This window comes from Pan troglodytes, chromosome 10 (genome assembly GCF_028858775.2).
Source record: "Pan troglodytes isolate AG18354 chromosome 10, NHGRI_mPanTro3-v2.0_pri, whole genome shotgun sequence".
Lineage (NCBI taxonomy): Eukaryota > Metazoa > Chordata > Mammalia > Primates > Hominidae > Pan > Pan troglodytes.
The window spans coordinates 65,881,474-65,907,303 of record NC_072408.2 but is presented as its reverse complement, the minus strand read 5'-3'; the positions used below and the strand labels follow the sequence as shown (position 1 = coordinate 65,907,303).

Below are 25,830 nucleotides of genomic sequence, written 5' to 3'. Positions count from 1 at the left end.
AAACTCCCTGAAAGAAAAGGATTAACAGCCTTTCACAGAGGAAGTTTCCATTCATTCATCATGTTATCAAAGACACTCTGGGGAGGGCCAAGACTTGCCTGTGTGCAGGGTCTACTGCCATCATGAGAGCTTATGTTTAACACACTTGACCGAGATGACAGCCTGTGGGGAGTCGCCAGTCCCCTTAATTAGCTGGGAGAAAGTCAAGAAAAACCCTTTCTGACATACCCATGCAGGCTCCACTATATGTGCTCCTGCAGATCAGTTACAATAGAGCAGGCACGCCAATCCATGAGCTAAGGTCAGCTAATAATAAAACAAACCTCATATTCACCCCTAAATATTTCATGCGGCTGTTGAGCACGGTGCTTTTCAAGCCTTTAGATATATGTCTTACAACAAAAGATTCTCTAGACTAAAATCTAATTGAACAGAATTGCTAACTTTTGCAGTTTTATTCATTTAGATAATAAATAAATAAAATTTAGGTAATAAATATTGAGTGGGGCAAGTTCTTAGTGATAGAAGTATGGCAGTGAACAAGACAGCAAAAAATATTTGTCCCCATGGGGCTCATGCTCTGGTTGGCAGAAATAGGCATTAAGTAAAATAACCAAACTATATAGTATTTTAGAACTTGAAGTTTAAGTGAAGGGAGTTAAAAAGTAAAAGGGAGATAAAGAAAGGAGTAGAGAGTATATGACTACATTTTAAATAGGATGGTTAAAGTAGACCTTACTAACAAGGTGAAATTTGAGCTCAAGTTTATGTAACTAATTGGCATGCCAGAGTTTCTTGAGGATGGTTATTTACATGATCCTTGCTTTATAAAATTCATTTACAAAAAGATGTATCAGATGGTTACTTTAAAATAAGGTGTTTGGGGGAAAGAATACCCTCTTCAAAAAACGATGCAGAGAAAACTGGATAAGCACATGCAAAAGAATGAAGTTGGATCCCTACTTCACTGCACACCCAAAGATTAACTCAAAATGAATCAATGACCTAAATATAAGAGCTAAAACCACAAAACTCTTAGAAGAAAACAGTCATAAATCTTCATGACCTTGGATTTGGCCATGCAGTTTTAGATTTGACAATAAGAGCATGATAGAAAAAGAAAAGCATAGCTAAATTGGACTTCACAAAAATTAAAAACTTTTGGTCAGGCATGGTGGCTCATGCCTGTAATCCCAGCACTTTGGGAGGCCATGGCAGGTGGATCACTTGAGGTCTGGAGTTCGACACCAGCCTGGCCAACATAGTGAAACCCCGTCTCTACTAAAAATACAAAAAATTAGCTGGGCGTGGTGGTGGGTGCCTGTAATCCCAGCTACTCAGGAGGCTGAGGCAGGAGAATTGCTTGAGCCCGGGAGGCGGAGTTGCAGTGAGCCAAGATTGCACCATTGCACTCCAGCCTAGGTAACAAGAGCGAAACTCCATCTCAAAAAAAAAAAAAAAAAAAAAAAATTAAAAACTTTTGTGCATCAAAGGACATTATCAGGAATGTAAAAGGCCAACCTACGGAATGAGAGACAGTATTTGCAAATCAAATATCTTTTAGGGGTTTAATATCCTGAATATATAAATAATTCTTTACAACTCAACAACAAAAAGGACAATCCAATTAAAAAATGGGCAAAGACCTAAATAGACATTTCTCCAGAGAAGACATAAGGATGGCCAATAAACACATGAAAGGATGCTCAACTTCATTGATCATTAAGGAAATGCAAATCACAACCACAATAAGTCACCTCTTCAGACTCAGTAGGATAGCTTTAATTAAAATAACAAAAGATAAATAACAAGTGTTGGTTGGGATGTAGAGAAATAGGAGCTCTTGTACATTGCTGGAGGGAATGCAACATGGTACAGCCACTACGGAAGTTTGTCAGTGCTTCAAAAAGTTGAAAATTTAATTACTTTATGACTCAGCAATCCACTCCTAGTTATATGCTATAGAGAAATGAAAACATATATCCACAAAGAAACTGGTACACAAATATGTACAGTAGCGTTATTTTTAGTAGTCCAAAAAAAAAAAAACCATTGAAAGTAGGAAAACATTGAATGTCCATCTATGAATAAATGGATAAGCAAACTGTGGTATATGCTAAAGGTATTAAAATATTCTGGCATATTTACTTAAATTACTTGAATACAAGTTCATAACATTTGAAAAAAAGCAGGTGCAAAAAGATCACTTTGACCTTCTTGTTATTTCTTAAAACAGAAAATGCAATTCCCATGTGAAAGATGCCCTCCCCATACCAAAAAGACGCAGCTTCCTTATCCTCAAGGATGAGAAATATAACCAGAGAGAATCATGTACAGACCTTGTTAAAGTAACTCTTATCTTCTAAGCTTCCCCACATAATTTAGTTGTACCTTCACTATTTACTATTCTTTGTCCAATCCAGCTTATAAATAATGGACTTCAACTGCTTCTTTGACTCTTTAATTCTTTATGAGGGCATCTGTGACATGTAAAACTTGTATTACATAAATGTGCATGTTTTCTCCTATTTATCTTATCTCAACTTAATTAGTGAACACAAGCGTGACCCTAAGTGGATGGTGGTGGAGTTTTTCTGCCCCTACATTACATACAATGAAATATTATTCAGCCGTGAAAAGGAACAACGTGGTACAACTTCAGTGAACATCAAGAATATGGTGTTAAGTGAAAGAAGCCAGACATACAAGATTACATGTTTTATTACTCCTGTAAACAAAAAATAAAACTCTAAGGCCTCCAGCCATCTGAATGGACCCCTCCTCTTGCTCGAGGGCTTTCCAGAGTTACCTGAAAATCTAGTTCAGGCCATGATGAAAGAGCAGGTTGGACATACCTCATTATACCCCACCAGCATTAACATCAACACAGACTTTATAAGAAACATTTACAGTCTATTCTCTCTAAAGCCTACTACTTGGAGGCTTCATCTGCATGGTAAAACCAAGGTCTCTACAACCCTTTATTGTAACCCAGGCATTCCTTTATTTTTTTTTTTTTAATTTTTTGAGACAGACTTCGCTCTGTCACCCAGGCTGGAGTGCAGTGGTGCGATCTCGGCTCATTGCAACCTCCACCTCCTGGGTTCAAGAGATTCTTCCACCTCAGCCTGCCAAGTAGCTAGAAGTACAGGCGCACACCACTATGCCCAGCTAATTTTTGTATTTTTAGTAGAGATGGGGTTTCACCATGTTGGCCAGGCTGGTCTTGAACTCCTGGCCTCAAGTGATCTGCCTGCCTTGGCCTCCCAAAGTGCTGGGGTTACAGGCATCAGAGACTGCGCCCGGCCTCAGGCATTCCTTTCTATTGATAATAACTCTTTCAACAAATTGCCAATCAGAAAATTTTTAAAGCTACCTATGATGGGCCGGGCACGGTGGCTCACACCTGTAATCCCAGCACCGTGGGAGGCCGAGGCGGGTGGATCACGAGGTCAGGAGATCGAGACCATCCTGGCTAACACAGTGAAACCCCGTCTCTACTAAAAAAATACAAAAAATTAGCCGGGCGTGGTGGCGGGCGCCTGTAGTCCCTGCTACACGGGAGGCTGAGGCAAGAGAATGGCGTGAACCCGGGAGGTGGAGTTTGCAGTTAGTGGAGATGCGCCAATGCACTCCAGCCTGGGCAACAGAGAGAGACTCCGTCTCAAAAAAAGAAAAGAAATAAAAAAGCTACCTATGACCTGGAAGTGCCTCCACCCTTCAAGTTGTTCTGCCCTCCCATATCGAGCCAATGTATGTTTTACATGTATGATTGATGTCTCATGTCTCCCTAAAATGTAGAAAAGCCAGCTGTACCCCTACCACATAGGGCACTTGTATTCAGGACCTCCTGAGGCTGTGCCACAGGTGTGTCCTTCACCTTGGCAAAATAAACTTTCTAAATTGGCTGAGGCCAGTCTCAGACATTTTGGGCTCACACTCCTTTTATATTCTATACCCAGAATAGGCAAATTCATAGAGACAGAAAGCACATTAAAGGTTATCAGGGGATGGAGGAGGGGAAAGCTGAGAGTGATTACTTAATAAGTATGGGGGTATTTTATGGGGTAATGAAAAAGCTTTGAAACTAGAAAGTGCTGGCAGTTGTATAACACTGTAAATACACTAAGTACCACTAAATTGTACTCTTTAAAATAGTTAATTGTATGTTATATAACTTTCACCTCAATTTTAAAAAGATGTTTTAATCATTCAAATTTTTTTCATTCAATTTTCAGGATTGGCCTTATGTTTTGTGTTTAAATTTCAGTTCTGTATTCATTCCAGCCTTTTACCTATTTGCAATATTTAATCGTTTTTTATACTTTATTGAGGTAAAGTTCCCATACAACAAATTCACCCATTTTAAGTTATATATTTTGGTGAGTTTCACTACCACAATCATATTTTAAAAAGCATAACATGTTATTTCAATTATAGTCAACCTCCAACCCCACATGTTTTCTGTCATTATAATTATGCCTTTTTTAGAGTTTCACATGAATGGAATCATATAGGGTATTTAGTTTGTTTTTATGCTGCTATGAAGAAATACCCAAGACTAGGTAATTTATAAAGAAAACAGGTTTAATTGACTCACAGTTCTGCATGGCTGGGGAGGCTTCAGGAAACTTACAATCGTAGTGGAAGGTAAAGAGGAAGCAGGGACCTTGGGCAGCAGGAGACAGAATGAGTGCTGAGCAAAGGGAGAAAAACCCCATATAAAACCATCAGATCTCGTGAGAACTCTCTCACTATCACAAGAACAGCATGTGGGTAACTGCCCCCATGAGTCAATTACCTCTCACGGAGTCCCTCCTATGACATGTGGGGATTATGGGAACTACAATTCAATTTGGGTGGGGACACAGCCAAACCATGTCATATAGCATACAGTCTTACATGTCTGGCTTCTTTCACTTAGCACCATGTTCATCCATGTCTGTCCACATTGTTTTATGTATTCATAGTTTGTTCCCTAAAATTTCTGAATAATTGATGACACTGAGTTTGTCCATTTGCATGTTAGGTCATTAGATTTTTCCCACTTTGTCTGCTATTATAAATAAAGCTGTATGAATATTCACAGACAAGATATTCATATGGGCAAGTTTTCATTTCTTTTCAGTAGGTGGAGATAGGTAGAGCTGTTTAATTTTATGTTTAACTTTTTAAGAAACTTCCAAATTTTCCCAAAATGTCTGAATCATTTTTTATTCCCATCAGTAATGTATAAGGATTCCAGTTGCTCCACAGTGGCCAACGCTCAGTGTTGGGAATCTTTTTAATGATAGTCATTATAGTGAGAGTATAATGGTATCTCTTTGTGGATTTAATTTGAAGTTCTCTAATGACTAATGATGCTGAGCATCTTTTCATGTATTTATTAATTAAAAACTTTGCATATCTTCTTCTGTGCAGGGTCTACTTGAATCTTTTCTCCATTTTAGTTTTTGCCTTCTTAATATTGAGTTTTAAGAGCACTTTTAATATTCAGATACAAGGCCTTTGTAGATTTATGTTTTACAAATATTTTCTCCCAATTTGTGGCTTGCCTCTTCATTTAATTCACATTATCTTTTGACGAAAAGAATATTTAATTTTGATGATGTCCAATTTATCAACTTTTTCTTTTACAGTTTTCACATTGTGTTCTAAGAAATATTTGCTTAAGTCAAATTCACAAAGATTTTCTCCTTTTCTTTTAGAAATTTTGGTGTAATTTGCTTTTATTTTTAGGACTATGATCCACTTGGAATTAATTTCTGTATACTGTATAAGGTAAGGGTTAAGATTCATATTTTTTCCTTACAGATATTCAGTTACATTTTTAAAAGACCATCCTTTTTCCATTGAATTACTTTGACAACTATGTCAAAAAGCAGTTGATCCCATTAGTGTGGATTTAGCCCTGAATTCTCAATTCTATTCCATTTCCTATTGACACTTTTTAAAAAACTGAGTTTGATCACACACTCCTGTTTCTTCGTATATCTAGTAATCGTTGGTTAAACTGGGTGTTGCATGCCACACATTGTAGGGACCCTGGATTCTATTTTGTTCTTCTGAAATTGTTGATTTTCCTGTTTGAATACATTTGATGAGCTTCCATAGACTCAAACTGGAAAATCTGTTTCTCTGCAGAATGCTGAAATTATTACTCAGTTCTTTTTTCTTTTGCCTGGATTTCTGGGGATTTCTCTTGTGCCAACATGGCTTTGTGATCAGCCAATGATTTGGGCAGAGGTTATACATGGATAACTCAAGCCAGTGAATTTTCCAATCTCTGCTGCTCAACTCGTGCACGCATTGAAGAATGGATTCAAACTTGCAGCAAGTAAGTCTCCCAGGGCTTTTAATTTTGCTTGTGCATATGTCATTTAACAGCCATGAATGCATGGAGAGTATATTACCTCTGCCCTTTCATATTTCTCTTGCTTCCAAAACTTTCCCCTTAAATTTTTGCTGCTCTGTTTCTTTCCCAAACCAAATTTTTCCAAAATTGTAAAACTTTCCAAAGTTTACCAGCCAATTCCAACCAGTAAACTTATTAATTTTTACTGCTAGATCTGACAGGATGGAAAGACCTTCAGGTAAAAGCATCTTATCCAATGCAGTAGCAGTTTTTCATAAGCAAACATTTTCAAGTTCTTTGCTGAAATGATTTGTCTGTGTCACTACCCAAATCTCGTCTTGAATGGTAGTTCCCATAATCCCCATGTGTTGTGGGGATCAGGTGGAGATAATTAAATCATGGGGGCAGTTTCCCCCATTCTGCTCTTGTGATAGTGAGTTAGTTCTCACTAGATATAATGGTTTTATAAGGGGCTTTCCCCTTCACTGGGCACTCATTATTCTCTTTCCTGCCACCTTGTGAAGAAGGACATGTTTGCTTCCCCTTCTGCCCTGATTGTAAGTTTCCTAAGGCCTCCCCAGCCCTGCATACCTGTGAGCTCACTAAACCTCTTTCATTTATAAATTATCCAGTCTCAGGTATGTCCTTATAGCAGCATGATAATGAACTAGTATATTTGCCTTTGGTCTTTGGTCATTTTTGAAATAGCTGTTTTTAGTAATTTTGTACAGTTTTATACTTTTTGGGGAAGTAGTGGGAGAAATCATCCAACTACCCCTGGCAGTCACTCATGAAAGTAGAGTCTTAACCATATTTTAAGCATTTATAAATAGGTTATTTACCACAATTTCATTTATCATTATATTAAGTCAAATAAATTACTTTGAAAATCAGCCAACCACAGCAGTAACCTCTCATTTACAAACATTAAGCTTCAGATTCAATACAGGGTTAGTAGAAACAGTCAAAAAATCTATAAGGTGGCCATGGTATGTTATTACCCACTACAAAAAATTTACATACACAAGGAGAGGAGATTCAATTTACAACCAGACCATCCGCACAAAAAAGAACATTATAGGCATAGAATATCTGTCTTCAAATGCAGAGTTCATTCTACTTTTGAGAAAATTACCTTAAAGGCTGCTAAGCAGTGCAGGCTCAATAAGGCCATCACAACCGCCAGAAAGATGGTGGCTAAGTTCCGCGTGTCCCATATGGTCTCTACCAGAGGAATACTGCCGACCTGCCAGTCATAGCACAGGGTCACGGGTGCAAGCAGAAGCCACACGTTGAAGGCCAAGAGGTAGGAATAGGTGAGGAATCTATAAAGAGAAGAAGAATCACTGAAACACTGCTCAAGAACAATGACATTCTGTAAGCATTCAGTCACCATATTTTTATTAAATAGCATTTCTACCCAGTCAATGTTATCTTGGAGGAGAAGACAAGGGAAGATGGAAAGCCATTCACTCATTTATTCATTAAATTGATAGACTTGGGATATATCTAATAGGTTCTAGCCACTCTGAGGTGCTGACCTTTTAATGGTGAACAAATACAGATACAGTTTCCATGACATATATTTTAAAATTATCATACAAATAAACATATTACAACCGGAAATGAATGCTAGGAAGGAAAAGAGACATTTGAACTGTCCCTTCTTAACAGTGCCCAGAATTCTGCAGTAGATTTGAAAATATTTCATCATTTTTATATTACACTGATCTATATTGAGTTATTTCAAAAAATCAAAATATTTGTGGTATGGAGATAATATGTGGTAGGAGGGAAATTGCAGGTGTCCTTGCTGAGAAGGACAGCCAGGTAGACACAGGGACAATGGATGGAGGGCGTGTTATGCCTGTTTCCTGGCTGCCACTAGGCACTAAGGCAAAGTGGAAGGCATTCTAGTTGTTCCCCTCACTTTGGGGGTAGAGAAAATGGAATTTATTTAAATTCATTCAGTCAACACACTTATTAAGCAGTGTTCTAGACCCTTGAGAACTGCACATAACAACTTTGTCCAAATCTCTGCATTAGAAGACAATCAAACTCTAGCATAGCCTCAGCATAAGGCTGTGTCCCTGGGATGACCCCAGCCCCTCATTAAAATGCTTACCTGAAAAATGCTGTCAGGAGAATTTATTCTTTGCTCTAGTCAACACGTTACAACAGGCCCCCAACCTCCTTTTTTTTTAAACAGCATTTACAAAAATGTGCTTATGACTGTGAACACTTAATTCTTACAACACAGAAGCATCTCCCTCAAGGACCCGAGAGCCATTCCTATGGAATGTAATCATCAGGAAGGACAGAGCCTCTGCCTCCCAATCTCTGGAAGCACAGAACTTTAACTTTGAGAACTGTCAGCCAGTGGGCACAGTCGGCCTAATTGCATCTACAGGGACCAATGCTCTGTAAGTCTTCACCTCTCTGACACTACTGAGCACCCCCACTCCACCCACTCCCTCACCCTCCCTTTGACAGGCCCAGTCACCTCTGCACAAATCCGAATGAAGCTCTGCTCCTTCCCCTACTGTCAGTAGTGATGGAGTGAAATCTGTGTTCACTGCTTCAGCTCATATCTGACTGTGTTTGTCAACTGATTTGGGATCAAACAGAAGAATTAGATGAATTCATTGTCCTCAAGGAATGTATAATCCAATAGTGAAAATAGGACATACTAAATTAAAAAGGCAGAAGGAAACAGATGAACACCGTAAGAGTACAGAGTGTGAAGAAAGTTTCTCCCTCATTTGTCAGGTTCTTTTAGAGGGAATCTTGGATTGGCAAAGACATTAGATGAGATAATTTCCAAGTTACTTTCCAGTGTGAAGCGTCAGTTCACCCCGAATTCCTGTCAACAAATAGCTGCTGGTTTAGAACACCTTCTCAGTTCTCTCCTCCCCTCCTCTGTTACTCTTTGAAGGTCAGTGGTAGAAAGGAAAATCATCCACAGCCATCAGGCTGCAGGGCAGGAGGGAGATTATTTACTGCTCAGACTCTCAAACCCCAACAAAGACATGGGTTGAAAGAGGCATGGCTATTTAAACGATGTTCAACTCTTTCCCCTCTGTTGTAATTTTTAACTAAAAGGTAACATACAAATAGAGTAGTATATACTGAAAGTTTGATAAAGTCCAGGCTTTGTTATTTAACAACAACAAAAAATGCCAAAAAAAAAAAAATGCCGTTTATCTTTCAGGCTTGGGCCTGCGAAATTGTCACCTGAGAATGCCATCTCCACAGGAAAGTGATTGGATCATTTTGGGCTCCTTTTTTCACAGACCTTTCAGGCTGATGCCATCTACCTTTCAGCCCACTAAAGGTTCTCTATGACTTAGCTTTTCAGGTAAGTGGTGAACCATCAAACTTAGAAGAAAAAATTGGGTAGCTCTGTCTCTCAGTCACATCCCAGCTCTTAAAAATGACTTTAAAACTATTATCCCCTTTTTGAGGAAATAATAGATCTAGGCATGATCATCAATGACTGCTTAAATTATTAGGCGAAAAGCCGATGAGGTCCTTTATTTATAATAGTTAGATCAGGCTAATTCAGGTGCCTAGAACTGACTAATCAACTTTAACATCACTGAAAGGGAAATAAACAGCCTGATGTCCTCCTGATGGAAATACACACCATGCCTACGAAGTCAAAAGAAAAAACAAAATCAAACCTGAACTAATCAAGTCCTAAATCTAATTATCAGTTTATAGCAAACACAGGAAACAACAGAACATGCCACATCACACCACAGGGATGCAGTGTGCAAAATCCAGACTGTGGGAAACAAAGGGCCCAGATTCTTAAACAAGTACGTTGTAATTATGGGAAGAGAAGGAGGGAGAGGGCATTTGCAAATTAAAAGAAACTTCAGAGACATATCAAGCAAAGCACAGATTTTGTTTGGATGCTAATTCAAAGAAACCACTAAGGACACCATCAGAATAAACTGAAATACTGATTGGAAAGAGGCAGAATTGGCTAGAGACAATCACTGTTAAAGTGTGATAATAGTATTGTGGTAATTTTTTTAAGAGTGCTCGTCTTTTAGAAATACATACTAACATACACACATATGAAGTAAGATGATGTCTGGGATTTGCTTTAAAATAATTGACTAAGAGGAAGGGAAAGAAAGTAGGTGGGATATGGATGAAACAAGATGGCCTGGAGTTATTATTATTGAAACTGGAAGATGGCATGCATGTGGGGTTCTTTATGCCACTTTCTCTACTTTTTAACTAGGGAAAAAAGGCAATAGAATTGCAATAGTAACACTTTCTTATCTTATTTCCACCTACGGCTTGACTATGGAACATCCGGAAGTGCTATGCAGAATGTATTATTTAATTTTGAGTTTACGTTTTGGCCTTGCTCTGCAAGTTGACCTCAGTTCTTTATGTCTTCTAGATGTGCAATACTGTATTGACAAAAAACAAATATAACAAAAATGTTTTAAAGTTACAATCTCAACATAGTTATTTACATGTTACCAAAAGAAAAATGCTTTCACGGTGGCTCATGCCTGTAATCCCAGCACTTTGGGAGGCCGAGGCGGGCGGATCACAAGGTCAAGAGATCGAGACCATCTTGTCCAACATGGTGAAACCCCGTCTCTACTAAAAATACAAAAATTAGCCGGGTGTGGTGGTGCGTGCCTGTATTCCCAGCTATTTGGGAGGCTGAGGCAGGGGAATCTCTTGAACCTGGGAGGTGGAGGTTGCAGTGAGCTGGGCATGGTACCTCATGCCTGTAATCTCAGCACCTTGGGAGGCCTAGCTGGGAGGACTGCTTGAGCCCCAGAGTTTGAGATAAGCCTAGGCAACACAGCAAGACCTCATCTCTCCAAAAAAAAAAAAAAAAAAAAAAACTTAGCTGGGTGTGGTGGCACACACCTGTAGTCCCAGCTAGTCCAGAGGCTGAGTTGAGAGGATGGATCACTTTAGCCAGGGAGGCCAAGGCTGGAGTGAGCAGTGATTGTGCCACTGCACTGCAGCCTAGAGCAATAGAGCAAGATCCTGTTTCAAAATGAAACGAAACAAAATGAGAAACACACACACACACACACACACACACACAAAAGAACAACAGTAACAACAACAACAAACAAAGAAGCCATTTGGAATCACTTCAAAAGCTAATTACACTGGAGATAGGGGGTGGAGCGGATAGTTCAGCTAGCTGTCCAACAGCTACAGTATTTCTTTTTAATTCTTTCACTATGAATTACATTGAAGCAAATCATCCTGTTTATTTCTGCTATAATTTCAGAAGCAAAATAATCTGTCAAATATCTCTGCCCCGCTGTGTTATCTTTTTTAAAGCAAGTGCAAAACCAAAATGAATTATTTACCAATTTTCTACCACAAATTCTGTGAACAGAAGGAAAGTCACAAGACTATCTTGCCAACAAAATGGAATATACAGCACAGAAAGCCAGGAATTCAGCTTAAACAATTTAGTCATGCATTTTCACTGATAAGCCAGAAAAGAGTAAAGAGGTTTCATGGCCGAAAAACATGAAAGGGAAAGGCAAGCTGAAGCTGAGGCTGTGGGGAAAATGGCATTCATCAAATGGCACCTAACAAAACTGTGTGGCTCTTCACGTCTAAATTTTCATTTTTATCGAGAAAAAAATCAAAGTGTTTTAAGTGCAAGAATATACATAAATTCTGTTCTCTGCCTCAGCAAAAACCTATCTGGCTAAGAAATGACATGAGCCTAACATATTTCTTTGCCCTGGAAAGATGTCTATGATAGGTACATATGAAAAAATCAGGTACTGCAAGCAGAAATATATAGTTCTTGCTTGCTTTACATAAAAAAGTTATTGCTCATAGGATCTTTCTTTTACTTTTGCCTACAAAATCTTTTATCATTTTATAAATACAGGACATTGGGTCCACTGTACACACTCACCTCCTCTTAGGAAGGGCATTTGCCACCTGTCAATATGCCACTGGTGAGGAGCACCCCACCCGGCCCAGACTCTACTGATACCGCTGACATGGGAGGCGGGCAGGGAAGTGCTGGGTAGAGAAGGGCGGGGTCCCTGGCTAGGGCTCTACCCTCAGGCTTGGGCTCACGGACCTAAGTGAGAACAGGCACTCCTGTTTTTGTGCCCAAATGTTGCATTTTCCAAAAGCACTCTGGCCCACCATGACCCCCATCTTGTGCCCATAAAACCCTGAGACCCTAGCGGGCACAGATACAAGTGGCTGGACATCGAGAGGAGCAGAGGAGCACACCGACAGACCCCAGCAGACACTGGCAGGACATTGATGGCTGAATGACATGGAATTCAGCTGAGGGTGATCGGCTGGACTCTAGGGGAAGACTACCTTCCCACTCCATCTCCCTTCTGGATCCCCATCCAACTCACTGAGAGCTACTTCTACCACTCAATAAAACCTTGCACCCATCCTCCAAGCCCACGTGTGATCTGATTTTTCTGGTACACTAGGGCAAGAACCCAGGATACAGAAAGCCCTCTGTCCTGGTGATAAGGCTGAGGGTCCAATTGAGCTGATTAACACAAGCCACCTGCAGACGGCAAAGCTGAAAGAGCACATGGTAACACACACCTACTGGGGCTTCAGCAGCTGTAAACACTCAACCCTAGATGCTGCCAGAGGGTTGGAGCCAAAGACACTCCCCATGACCTGCTGGTCTGCATGCTTCGGCTAAGGGTTTGAGCAGCAGGGCACCGAAGAAGCGAGCCACTCCCCCATCACACACCCTGCCAGGGGGATAAGGGAACTCCTCCCGTTTCACCACTAGGTTTTGGTGATCTGTCCTGCTCCCTCCCAGGCTGTTGCCTGTTTTCATCCTCATAACTCCTGAATTACCATTGATGTTTCAAAGGGTCTCCACCTCACTGGGCCCCAGCCATGACAGGCCTACACAGGCATTACCTGGTAATTACTGTCTTTAGCATCTTCTTCCCCTGCCCATAACCTTCTCCAGAACTATCCAAAGAAAGCTACTTCCTGCACTACCCTCCTCAATACACAGGGAAACTTCACTTGAATTCATTAAACATTGAATAATTATCCTGTACGCTTTCCTAGGTGCTAAAGGGTAGTATGATCTAGCCTCTGCCTTCCACAACAGCATTTTCGCTGCATTGCTGGTGAGAACACAGACACATTACATAGTTGAGAACAGTGTAATATTAATATCAAACTTCAATGGAGTTCTAAGAAATGATAGATTAATGAGAAATGGAAGATGAAGGGAAGACATCCTAGAATCTCCACAGAATTTAAGTAGGTGGAGAGATGGGAGATAGTCCAGGCAGGGCCACCCAAGAGTAATAGCTTCAAATTGTAAATAAACATGACATTTTTAAAGAACAGTTATGAGTACAGGATTAAAAATGATAAAAATTACTACCAGTAGAAAGTCTAAAATAAAATATCATGTCAAATGTCAGTGAGGATGAGCAATTAGAACTTTGAAATCCTACTATAAATTGATTAAACCACTTTGCAGAACTGTAGGCAGTTTCATGAAAGCAAAATAAATGCATATTTCATGAACTAGCAATTCCACTCCTAAGCAATTCCACCCAACAGCATTGGACACACGTGTTTACCAAAAGACATTTAGAAGATTGTTCATAGCAGGACTTTTCTTAATAGCGCCAAACTGGAGACAACTCACATGTCCATCTACAATAAAATGCATACATACATTATGGAATATCCATGTGATGGAAATCAATTCAGCGATGAGAATGAATGCAACGACATGAAGGAACCTCACAATGGTAATGTGGAACAAGCACAGAAGACACAAAAGAAAAGGAAATCAAGAAAAACCATCTATAGACAACGATATATGACTTGAAGCAGGACCTGAGCTCCAGGAAACAAGGCTGGCACTAGAAAACCACAGGCAATCCCCCAGTGGAATGGATCATGTAAAAGCCAGCAAAGTAGAAGGTGCTAGATAAGTGCTATGCCCCCATGGGGCATTCCGGGGCCGAGACCCATCAGTAGTCCTGAACACTTGCTGCTTCAGCACCTGGGACCCATAGAGATAGTGAGACTATTTCCAAACACCCAATGAAAGAAGAAAAGAGAGCCAAGCAACTCCGACAAGCTTCTCATTGTGTTCTGTTAAAGTTCCTCTGGCTTATAAGGATGAATGGTCCAATTAACCCAGCTCAATTAAAGGCGGAGACTATTTTTAAAATTCCCAGAAGAGACGTATGGTGAGATCACGGCAGACAGGAGGCAGGACCAGATGCAGCTGTGGACAGAGCAGCAAAGGGGGGCTCACATTGTGAATTTTAGCTACAGATTGATTGCAAGAACAAATCAGCAATCCCAAGAGGACCCACAGATCCTCTTAAGGACCCAGGAGACCCCCCACAAAACTGTGAATGCCCCAACAGTGGAAGTGGGAAAGGGAGACCCTCCTCTCCCAAACACGTCCCCCCCAACTGGAGAAGCTGAAGGTCTGTTTGTGGGAGAAGTTTCTGACTTTACCTGGAGCTGAGTCAATTTGGAGAGCCAAGCGAAATACTGGGGTAGAGGAAACAGCAGAAAGGCCCTGGGAGCTCGCGGGGTCCCCTGGCAGGCCGTTCCTGCCTGGCACCACAGGGATCCAATGGGAGAGAAGCAGGGGATAAAACTACACAGAGAGAAGGAAATCTCTCGCTGAACTTTGTAACAATTTGAACGGGGTGAGAAGCCTCCTGGCCAGAACTCGGGGGAGGGTGCAAATCTGATGTGCAGACTCCACAGGCTAGGGAAGAACCAAGCCCTTTTCTTATGCAGCTAGGAGGCAGAAAGCCTCATATCGCTTACGGTCTGGGGGTTGATGAGGGGGGCATGGTGGGAGTGAGACCAGCCCTTCGGTTTGTGTGGGAGCTGGGTGAGGCCTGTGACTGCCGGATTTCCCCGGCTTCCCTGACAACCTGCATGACTCAGCAGAGGCAGCCGTAATCCTCCTGCGTACACAATTCCAGTGACCTAGGAATCTCACCCCCAGCCCCCACAGCAGCCACAGCAAGACCTGCCCAAGGAGGGTCTGAGCTCAGATATGCCCAGCCCTGCCCCCACCTGATGGTCCTTCCCTACCCATCCTGGTAGCAAAAGACAAAGGGCATATACTCTTGGGAGTTCTAGGGCCCTGCCCACCATCGGTCCCTCCCTATACTAGCACAGATGATGCTCTCTGGAAAGCACCACCTCCTGGTAGGAGGCCAACCAGCACAAAAATAGAGCATTAAACCACCAAAGCTAAGAACCCTCATGGAGTCCATTGCACACCCCAGCCACCTCCACTGGAACAGACACTAGTATCCATGGCTGAGAGACCCATAGACGGTTCATATCACAGGACTCTGTAGACAACCCCTGGTACTAGCCCAGAGCCCAGTAGATTCAATGGGTGGCTAGATCCAGAAGAGAGACAATAATCACTGCAGTTTGGCTCACAGGAAGCCACATCCATAGGAAACGGGGGAGAGTACTTCATCAAGGGAACACACCGTGGGACAAAAGAATCTGAACAACAGCCTTCAGCCCTAGACCTTCCCTCTGACAGCGCCTACCCAAATGAGAAGGAACCAGAAAACCGACCCTGATAACATGACAAAACAAGGCTCTTCAATACCCCCCCAAAAAAATCACACTAGTTCACCAGCAATGGATCCAAACCAAGAAGAAATCTCTGATTTACCTGGAAAAGAATTCAGGAGTTTAGTTATTAAACTAATCAGGGAGGGACCAGAGAAAGGCAAAGCCCAATGCAAGGAAATCCAAAATATGATACAAGAAGTGAAGGGAGAAATATTCAAGGAAATAGCTTAAGAAAAAGCAATCAAAACTTCAGGAAACTTTGGATACATGTTTAGAAATGTGAAATGCCTTGGAAGTTCTCAGCAATATAATTGAACAAGTAGAAGAAGAAATTCAGAGCTCAAAGACAAGGCTTTCGAATTAACCCAATCCAACAAAGACAAAGAAAAAAGAATAAGAAAATATAAACAAAGCTTCCAAGAAGTCTAGGATTATGTTAAATGATCAAACCTAAGAATAATCAGTGTTCCTGAGGAAGAAGAGGATTCTAAAAGCTTGGAAAACATATTTGGGGGAATAATCGAGGAAAACTTGCCTGTCCTTGCTAGAGATCTAGACATCCAAACACAAGAAGCACAAAGAACACCCGGAAATTCATCGCAAAAAGATCTTTGCCTAGGCACGTTGTCATCAGGTTATCCAAAGTTAAGGCGAAGAAAAGAATCTTAGGAGCTGTGAGACACAGAAGCACCAGGTAACCTTTAAGGAAAAACCTATCAAATTAATAGCAGATTTCTCAGCAGAAACCCTACAGGCTAGAGGGATTGGGGGCCTTATCTTCAGCCTCCTCAAACAAAACAATTATCAGTGAAGAATATTGTATCCAGCAAAACTAAGTATCATATATGAAGGAAAAAACGTCTTTTTCAGACAAACAAATGCTGAGAGAATTCACAATTACCAAGCCATCACTACAAGAACTGCTAAAAGGGGCTCTAAATCTTGAAACAAATCCTCAAACAAATCAGTAAGAAAAATAAAAAATAGGCCAGGCGCAGTGGCTCACGCCTGTAATCCCAGCACTTTGGGAGGCCGAGGTGGGTGGATCATGAGGTCAGGAGATCAAGACCATTCTGGCTAACATGGTGAAACCCCGTCTCCACTAAAAATATGAAAAATTAGCCAGGCGTGGTGGCGGGCGCCTGTGGTCCCAGCTATTCAGGAGGCTGAGGCAGGAGAATGGTGTGAACCCGGGAGGCGGAGCTTACAGTGAGCCGAGATCGCGCCACTGGACTCCAGCCTGGGTGACAGAGCGAGACTCCATCTCAAAAAAAAAAAACCCCAAACAAACAAACAAACAAAAAAATCCCATCAAAAAGTGGGTTAAGGACATGAATAGATAATTCTCAAAAGAAGATATACAAATGGCCAACAAACGTGAAAAAATGCTCAACATCACTAATGATCAGGGAAATGCAAATCAAAACCACAATGTGATACCGCCTTACTCCTGGGAGAATGGCCATAATCAAAAAAATCAAAAAACAGTATATGTTGGCATGGATGCGGTGAACAGGGAACACTTCTACACTGCTGGTAGGAATGTAAACTAGTACAGCCACTATGGAAAACAATGTGGAGATTCCTTAAAGAACTAAAAGTAGATCTACCATTTGATGCAGCAATCCCACACTGGGTATCTACCCAGAACATAAGAAGTCATTATTAAAAGATACTTGCACACGCATGTTTATAGCAGCACAATTCACAATAGCACAATGCTATGGTGAACCAACCCAAATACCCATCAATCAACCAGTGGATAAACTGTGATATATATATATATCACATATATATGATGGAATATATATGATGGAAAATATAAAATATTATATATGATATATATTTTATATATCATATATTATAATATACAATATATATGCATATATATTGTATATTATAATATATGATATATAAATATATATTATATATATTCATATATTATAATATATATTATATATTATAATATATATTTTATATATCATATAATATATAATATATATTCATATATATTATATATTATAATATATAATCTAGATCATATATGTTCTATATTATATATTATAATATATAATATATATCATATATTATAATATATATCAATATATATTTATATAATATATATATTTATATATAACATATAATATATAAATATATTTATTATAAATATATGTATATTAATAATAAATATATAAATATTTATAATAAATATACATATATTTATTTATATATTTATATATTTTTGTATATTTATATATATTTATATATATTTATATATTTATGTATATATTTATATATATTTATGTGTATATATATTTATGTATATATTTATATATGTATATATATTTATATATATTTATATATGTATATATATTTATATATATTTTTATATATGTATATATATAGATATTTATATGTATATATTTATATATTTATATATATTTATATATTTATATATATTTATATATTTATATATATTTATATATATTTATATATTTATATATATTTATATATATTTTTATATATTTTTATATATAAATTTAAATATATATACATATATATAAAATTATATATAAATATATATAAATAAATATATATAAATATATATTTATATATACTGATATATAAATATATATTTATATATACTGATATATAAGTATATATTTATATATACTGATATATCAGTATATATTTATATATACTGATATATAAGTATATATTTATATATACTGATATATAAGTATATATTTATATATACTGATATATAAGTATATATTTATATATACTGATATATAAGTATATATTTATATATACTGATATATAAGTATATATTTATATATACTGATATATAAGTATATATTTATATATACTGATATATAAATATCAATTATATTATAATTATTATAATATATAAATATTAATTATATTATAATTATTATAATATATAAATATTAATTATATTATAATTATTATAATATATAATATATTATATATAATATATATTATATATTCCATATAACATATATTATATATTATATATTCCATATATAATATATAATATATTATATTATATATAATATATAATATATAATATATAATATATTATATATAATATATAATATATATTATATAAAATATTAATATATAAATATTAATATAAATATAAATAAATAAAAATAAAAATAAAAATATATATTTATATAAAAAATATTTATATATTATATATAACATATATTATATATAATCCATCATATATCCATGTGATTTATATATATTTATGTATGTGTGTGTGTGTGTGTGTGTGTGTGTGTGTATATAATGAAATACTAAACAGCCATAAAAAGGAATGAATTTATGGCATTTGCATTGACCTGGATGGGACTAGAGACTATTATTCTAAGTGAAGTAACTCGGGAATGGAAAACCAAACATCGTATGTTCTCACCGATATGCGGGAGCTAAGCTGTGAGGATACAAAGGCATAAAAATGACACAACAGACTTTGGGGACTTGGGGGGAAGAGTGTGAGAGGGGCGAGGGATAAAAGACTACAAATATGGTGCAGTGTATACTGCTTGGATAATGGGTGCACCAAAATCTCACAAATCACCACTAAGGAACTTGCTCACGTAACCAAATACCACCTGTACCCCCAATAACCTATGGAAAATTAAAAAAACAAAATTCCCAGAAGAATTCAAAGACAGAAAACTCAGAATAGAACTAAGATTCTTAGGGAAACAAAACTAAGCAGCTGCAAGAAAGAAAGGCAGCACCCTTCCATGAAGGCTACATGCCTTTCTCCCGGCTGCCCTGCTTCTCTTAGCATTTGCTCCACCTCCACTCTCTGCTCAGGGGCTTCTTGTGCTTGTTCATAATGGAGGCTGAGTGTAGTTAGCAGTTCTGTCCCCAGCCTCTCCTTTTCTATCATCTTCACACCACTTGCCTCACCCTCAAGTTTTACATTTCTGACCGCAGCACCTGACTAGCTCACCTCATCTTCTGGAATCAACTCTCACAGGTCCTTGAACTCCAACTCCTCTGGATCCTTCAGGTCCCAAAGCAGACACCACTCATTGTGACAAGCCTTCCATATCATCCCTTCCCAGGCCAGGTGGGTGTCCCATTGCACTGGGGCTTGGCACACTGCCCTGTAACTGTCCATGAATGTGCCCATCCTCCTCACTAAAACAGAAGCTCCTCAGAAGCAGTGACTATGTCTGTCTATAATTATTTCCCTAGCACTCAGGTCTTAAAATAAATAGATTCTATGGGTTTTAAGAAATCAGCCTGATAATAAACTAATGCCTTAGAATCTGGAAATACTTGAATTTATACTTTCATTTCAGCCTGGGGCAACCATATACTTTTCTACAACCCAATAAAAGATATCTGCTAGACTTGCAGTTGTCCAGGCATATAGTTGAGGGGCAAAGACGGAAGATTCTGCCTTTTTGTAGCCCTCTTCAGCACCCAGTGCTACAGGCATTCCTTTCACTCAGAAACATCCTCCTAAAGCTATGCCAGGCTTATTTTTTCTTATTTTGCATTAAACTACAATGAACGTAGTTAAAATGAGAATTTTTGTTACCATGGATAAAGTATAAAGTGAATCTGAAATGTCATTGTCTTTCTGACCTCTTACATGTGCCATTAATATAGTAATCTTATTAATAGAGAGCTTCATCAGAGTAGGGAAAATGGAGTTCAACGTCTGAGAATGTTAGCAACTTCTTACCCATATATCTGCAAAAAAGGAAATACAGTTTCTGCAAAATAAATACTGGGTTCATTTTTTTGCCTAAGGTATCTTTCTCGCTATAAAGGATTTAACATGTTTATTTCAAACCAATATACTTTCTCTCATTGAGCACAGGTTCAACATTCATTGAGGAGGCATGAACTGACTGCTGACCACGCATCAGGCTCAGGTTTCCAGGTCTCTATACAAGAATCCTGTTGGTCTATTAATGAACCGCATACAATATTAAAAATACTACTAGCATGTAGAACATTCCCTAGTTTACAAAGCATTTGTGTATAAGGATTATTTGACAGCAAATCCTCTATGAAGTGGGCATTACGCTCATTCTTGCATCAAAGAAAATTGCCTAAAAGCGGCTGTAATTCATTCAATTCCCACTGCAAGCATATAGCAGAGTTTCCACACATATGACAGAGTTTTCTGGCTCCAAATACAATTATCCATGGCATCATATGGTCTCCCATTAGCATTTCTTTATCAATGTGGAGAGGTGAAAGGAAATAGGTGGGTGAAATACTGGTGTCTCATGGAGAAGCACCCGCCTGAGACCCTGACTCACTCCTTCATCAGTGCAGCCCAGAAGAACTGGAGCTTTCATGTAGTCCTAGCAGGGCTGACATAAACTAAAAATCCATATATAATCTCCTCTAACGACACATCAAACTGATTGCACTGCTGAAAATGTTTGTTAGAACATCAAGAAATAGAATCCTTAAATAAAAGCTCAGGCTTGGCATTTTTTTCAGTGTGAAAAGCAATATTGGCCTTTATGTTTCAATGTTAGCAGAAAATAAAAGAAGTGTTCCTTTAACTTTCATCAGCTTCTCTGGGATTTAAGATTGTAATGGAAATACAATATGTAGATTTAAAGGATGAGATAGTTTTCTTCAACAAATAAAATATCAGTAAGTGATCCAGATCTGCATTTTTCAGCAACCCATCCCTAGTCCCCAGGTAAAATTGCTACTGCCACAAGCTCTCTCATGTGACTCCCTCTTCTCTCCCTTTTCTTGTGACAAATTAAATAAATTATGACTACGTAGTTTCGTTCTGGTTTGGAAAACTATGCTCATTGACCTTGATAATCTCTTTCATCCCCCAAAAGCTATTTTTCTATGAATATATTATAATACAAAGACATAATGGGGGCAGCATCCCCGGCAGAGAACTCTTCAGCTACAGAGGACACAGTTTTTGCCCAGGGTTCTCAAAACAGGTGGCTCCCCAATTCATGTAGGCTGCTGTTTGATACAAAGATTCTGTCATCCAATCTTGTGACCTACCCAATCAGAATTTCTGTCAGATGAATCAGAGAATCTTTATATTAAACGTGTTTCCTTGATTGATTCTCATATTCACTCAGGTCTGGTAATCACACCTCTAAAATACAGAACAGCTTCAGCTTCATTTCGAAAAAACATGTTTCTTTTTGAGATAGAGTGTCACTCTGTCACCCAGGCTGGAGTACAGTGGCGTGATCTCGGCTCACTGCAACATCCGCCTCCCGGGTTCAAGCAATTCTGCCTCAGCCTCCTGAGTAGCTGGGACTACAGGTGCATACCACCAGGCCTAGCTAATTTTTGTATTTTTAGTAGAGACGGAGATTCACCATATTGGTCATGCTGGTCTCAAACTTCTGACCTCAGGCAATCCACCTGCTTCAGCCTCCCAAAGTGCTAGGATTACAGGCATGAGCCACTATGCCCTGCCCCAAAAAACATGTTTTAAGAGCCCCTATAAACATGTTTCGAAGGCTTTGTTAGTTGCTCAGTCAAGAACAGAGCAGTTCATTTTGCACAGCTCTCTTTAAACACACAATATATTATTTTACAAAAGAAACATTTTAATTAAATGTTCGGAGGTTATTATGAGATAGCCCCATGTTAGGGGCTATAAGGGATACAACTATGAGGAAGACATAGAGTCCTAGGCTGTAACAATGAAGATCTAAGGTTTTGTGTCTCTTTAAAACCATCAACCGAAATGGAACGATGAGAAAGAAGCTTCTTTAGAACGTGGAAGATGTTGCGTTCTAGTTTCATCTTGCTATTTCCTATCTTGATCTTTTCCTACAAAGTAATACAAGCCTTTGCCTGTATTTCTTAACAGCAGAAACAGACCTACCACTCAAGCAAATCTATTCTAGTTGTTTATCCAGGACCAAATCTCATGAAAAAATACGATGCTAAGAGAGAGCCTTCATATCCTTTCACTGAAAATCCTATGTTATCTCCTTTCCGGATTTGAAAGACAACCATTTTGAATGTGATAAAGGCAATACTTCTTCCATCAAGTGTAGACTGCTTTATGTCCTATCCCCTTCAAACTGGTAAGACAAAACCAATTTCTAGGCAGCAGAGCATGGCTATGGTCGTGGAAATGACATTTAAGGCTCCAGTCGTATGCAGAAGCCATACTTGGGCTTTTGTTTTTATCCTTAATCCCAGATTTACAAGAGTGGAGGTCAAAGGATCACATTTCTGAAGATACTTACAGAAACAGAAGAGCAAATCTGGAAGCAAATGACACTTTTCTGACAGGACAGGTTACACATAAAATCTATTCCATCACTTTTCAAATGCAAGTCCATAAAAAACATGGAAGCAGAAACTCTGGGCATCTGGACTTCAGAACTCATACTTTAACATGATTCCCTAGTGTTTTTGAGGCACATTCAGGTTTGAAACCTAGCTGAGATAAATTCTTAAGGCCCCTCCATGGCTCTACTCACAGAACAACTTTGAGTGGGAATTTACAAGAAGTATCATAAGCACCTATGGTCTTGGGTCTTGAAGAATATTTTCTTTTCTTTTCTTTTCTTTTTTTCAGATGAGAATCAAATTCTAAATTGGCGCAATTCTAAGTCAGAGTGCAATAAAATCTTCCCACCACTCAGAATCAGCTGAGCAAAACACAACACAGCAGATTGGAAGAGGCCATTCAAACCAGAGGCAGACAGAGGCTGCAGAGAGTGCTGCATCTACGGCACACACCACTCATGCCTCGCCAGCCACTCATCCTTCTAGCTCCTTCTGGCGTGGGGTCAAGCCAGGAGCACAGTGCTTGTTCTAGTCCAGTGCCATCCAATAGAAAGAGAATGAAAGCATATATAATTTTCAATTTTCTATTAGCTACATTAAAAGGAATAAAATGAAACATGATGAATTAGTTTCGGAAATATATTTTGTTTCAATGAATATACCCAAAATATTATCATTTCAGTAGATAATCAATGTAAAAATTATGAATGGGATATTTTACATTTTTTTCTTACTAAGTCTTCGAAAAGCGGTGTGCCTTTACACTTCCAGCACATGGCCATTGGAACTAGCATTTGATGTGCTAAGTAGCCATATGGGGCCCGCAGCTCCTCTGGTGGACCTCAAGGAACTGGACAATCACCTGTCTTCAGGCCCATCCATCCTCCACCTCTGCCCACATTCACTTGTCCTTGGTTTTATCTTTTTCATTCTAGATTCCCACTCCAACCCCACCACTCTCCCCTTGGCTGCAGCCCCCCTCCACTCTCAAAATTCCCAACTACCATCCTGACTTGTCATTGTTGTCCATCAGTTTTACTGTGTGGCCTCTATGTCTACTCACCCTCTTTTACCTCTTGTGAAAACTTCTGACTCCTGTTCCTATAGAAATTCCATGTGGGATACGACAGATGGAGGGATTTAGATCTATGAGGGCAAAATTTTCTTAGTTGTTAAAAAATGAGCAATTTAATAAAATCTAAATTTAGAGCAACTACAAAGAAGATAATAGAGCATTCTTTGTGACTAACATAAATACGGTCATTGAGATTTCAAGCTGTGAGAAACTAAAGGAGAGAGGAGGTAAGTAAGAGAGCTAAGCTGACAAAACAGGACTGCGGACATGTGGGTCCAGGAAGAGAGGGTTCCTGTAGTCACCCCTGGCTTACGCCCTCACCACCCTTCTAGAGAAGAAAATGGAAATTAATATCAGAATCACACTGTGTTGTATTTTTATTTTGTCATATATGTAATTGTGCAAGTTAACCAGATATTTCACAGTATAAATTCCATCATTCCCAAGGAAACATTTTGCTGTTTTTATAAAGTTACAAGTAGACAGACCCTTGCAGATGGTTTTGAAGAAAGAAAATTGGACAAGGCTGGGGAATGAGGTGGGACAGTGTGCAATTAATAATTACAGTCAACTTTCTGGTGCCCAGAGTGGAATATTAGGTGTGTTACAACCTTCTCAGAAGGGTGGCTTGACAAGGCTTAATCTTTTCTAAGGATGCTAACTATAACCAAGGTCACCAGTTATTTATTCAACAATGTTCTAAGGATTTATTTTTGTATCAGGCTCTGAGCCAAAGCCTAGTAAGATTATAAGATAATTTTAAGGGCCATCAGGTAGTTGTTATCCATAGGGCTATAAACAAAACTATTCAGTACCTCAATCTGCATTTAGAGCATCTTCTTACTTAACTTTCTCTTTTTTTCTTTTCTTTTCTTTTTCTTTGAGGAGTCTCAGTCTGCTGCCCAGGCTGAAGTGCAGTGGCACGATCTCAGCTCACTGCAACCTCTGCCTCCCAAGGTTCAAGCCATTCTCCTGCCTCAGCCTCCCGAGTAGCTGGGATTATAGACGTGCACCATGATGCCTGGCTAATGTTTGTATTTTTAGTAGAGATGGGGTTTCACCATGTTAGCCAGGCTGGTCTCAAACTCCTGACCTCAAGTGATCTGCCCGCCTAAGCCTCCCAAAGTGCCGGGATTACAGGTGTGAGCCACCTTGCCCAGCCCCTACCTAACTTTCTGATTTTGACTTCTGTGAACTGTCACCTCTCTTCCTGAGGTGAGACACCCGGGCCTCAGGTCATCCCAGCCACCTACCCTAGACCTACCCTCTCCAGGAGTTCTCACACTGCAAAATCAACAGGTTCCCTCTCTCAGTGGCAAAGTCAAAGCATTCATCCTTTCAGTGACCAGATCATGGTAAAATGTTAAGAAACAATGGTCTTATTCAGGAATTCACATGACGGTATAAATAACTAAGCGTACAGACTAGAAGCAGAAAGCAGTCAGTGTAAGTTTTCTAGCAGGGAAACCTTTATAAAGAAGCAGCATGATCT

At 38.9% G+C, this 25,830-nt stretch overlaps 1 protein-coding gene across 9 annotated transcripts in view; it reads right to left on the bottom strand.

The window, feature by feature from the left end:
* Nucleotides 1-25,830, bottom strand: part of TMTC1 (transmembrane O-mannosyltransferase targeting cadherins 1) — a 290,900-nt gene that overhangs the window by 130,869 nt on the left and 134,201 nt on the right. For 6 of the 9 annotated variants that reach the window (XM_016923717.4, XM_016923713.4, XM_016923714.4 and 3 more), the window contains 2 exons: nt 7,491-7,680; nt 4,601-4,696 (listed from right to left, as the gene is read on the bottom strand). In XM_016923717.4, the coding sequence (XP_016779206.2) occupies nt 4,601-4,696; nt 7,491-7,680 (286 nt within the window). The remainder of the gene's footprint in view (nt 1-4,600; nt 4,697-7,490; nt 7,681-25,830) is intronic. The other 3 variants (XM_063786823.1, XM_009425679.4, XM_520818.8) reach the window with 1 other exon arrangement.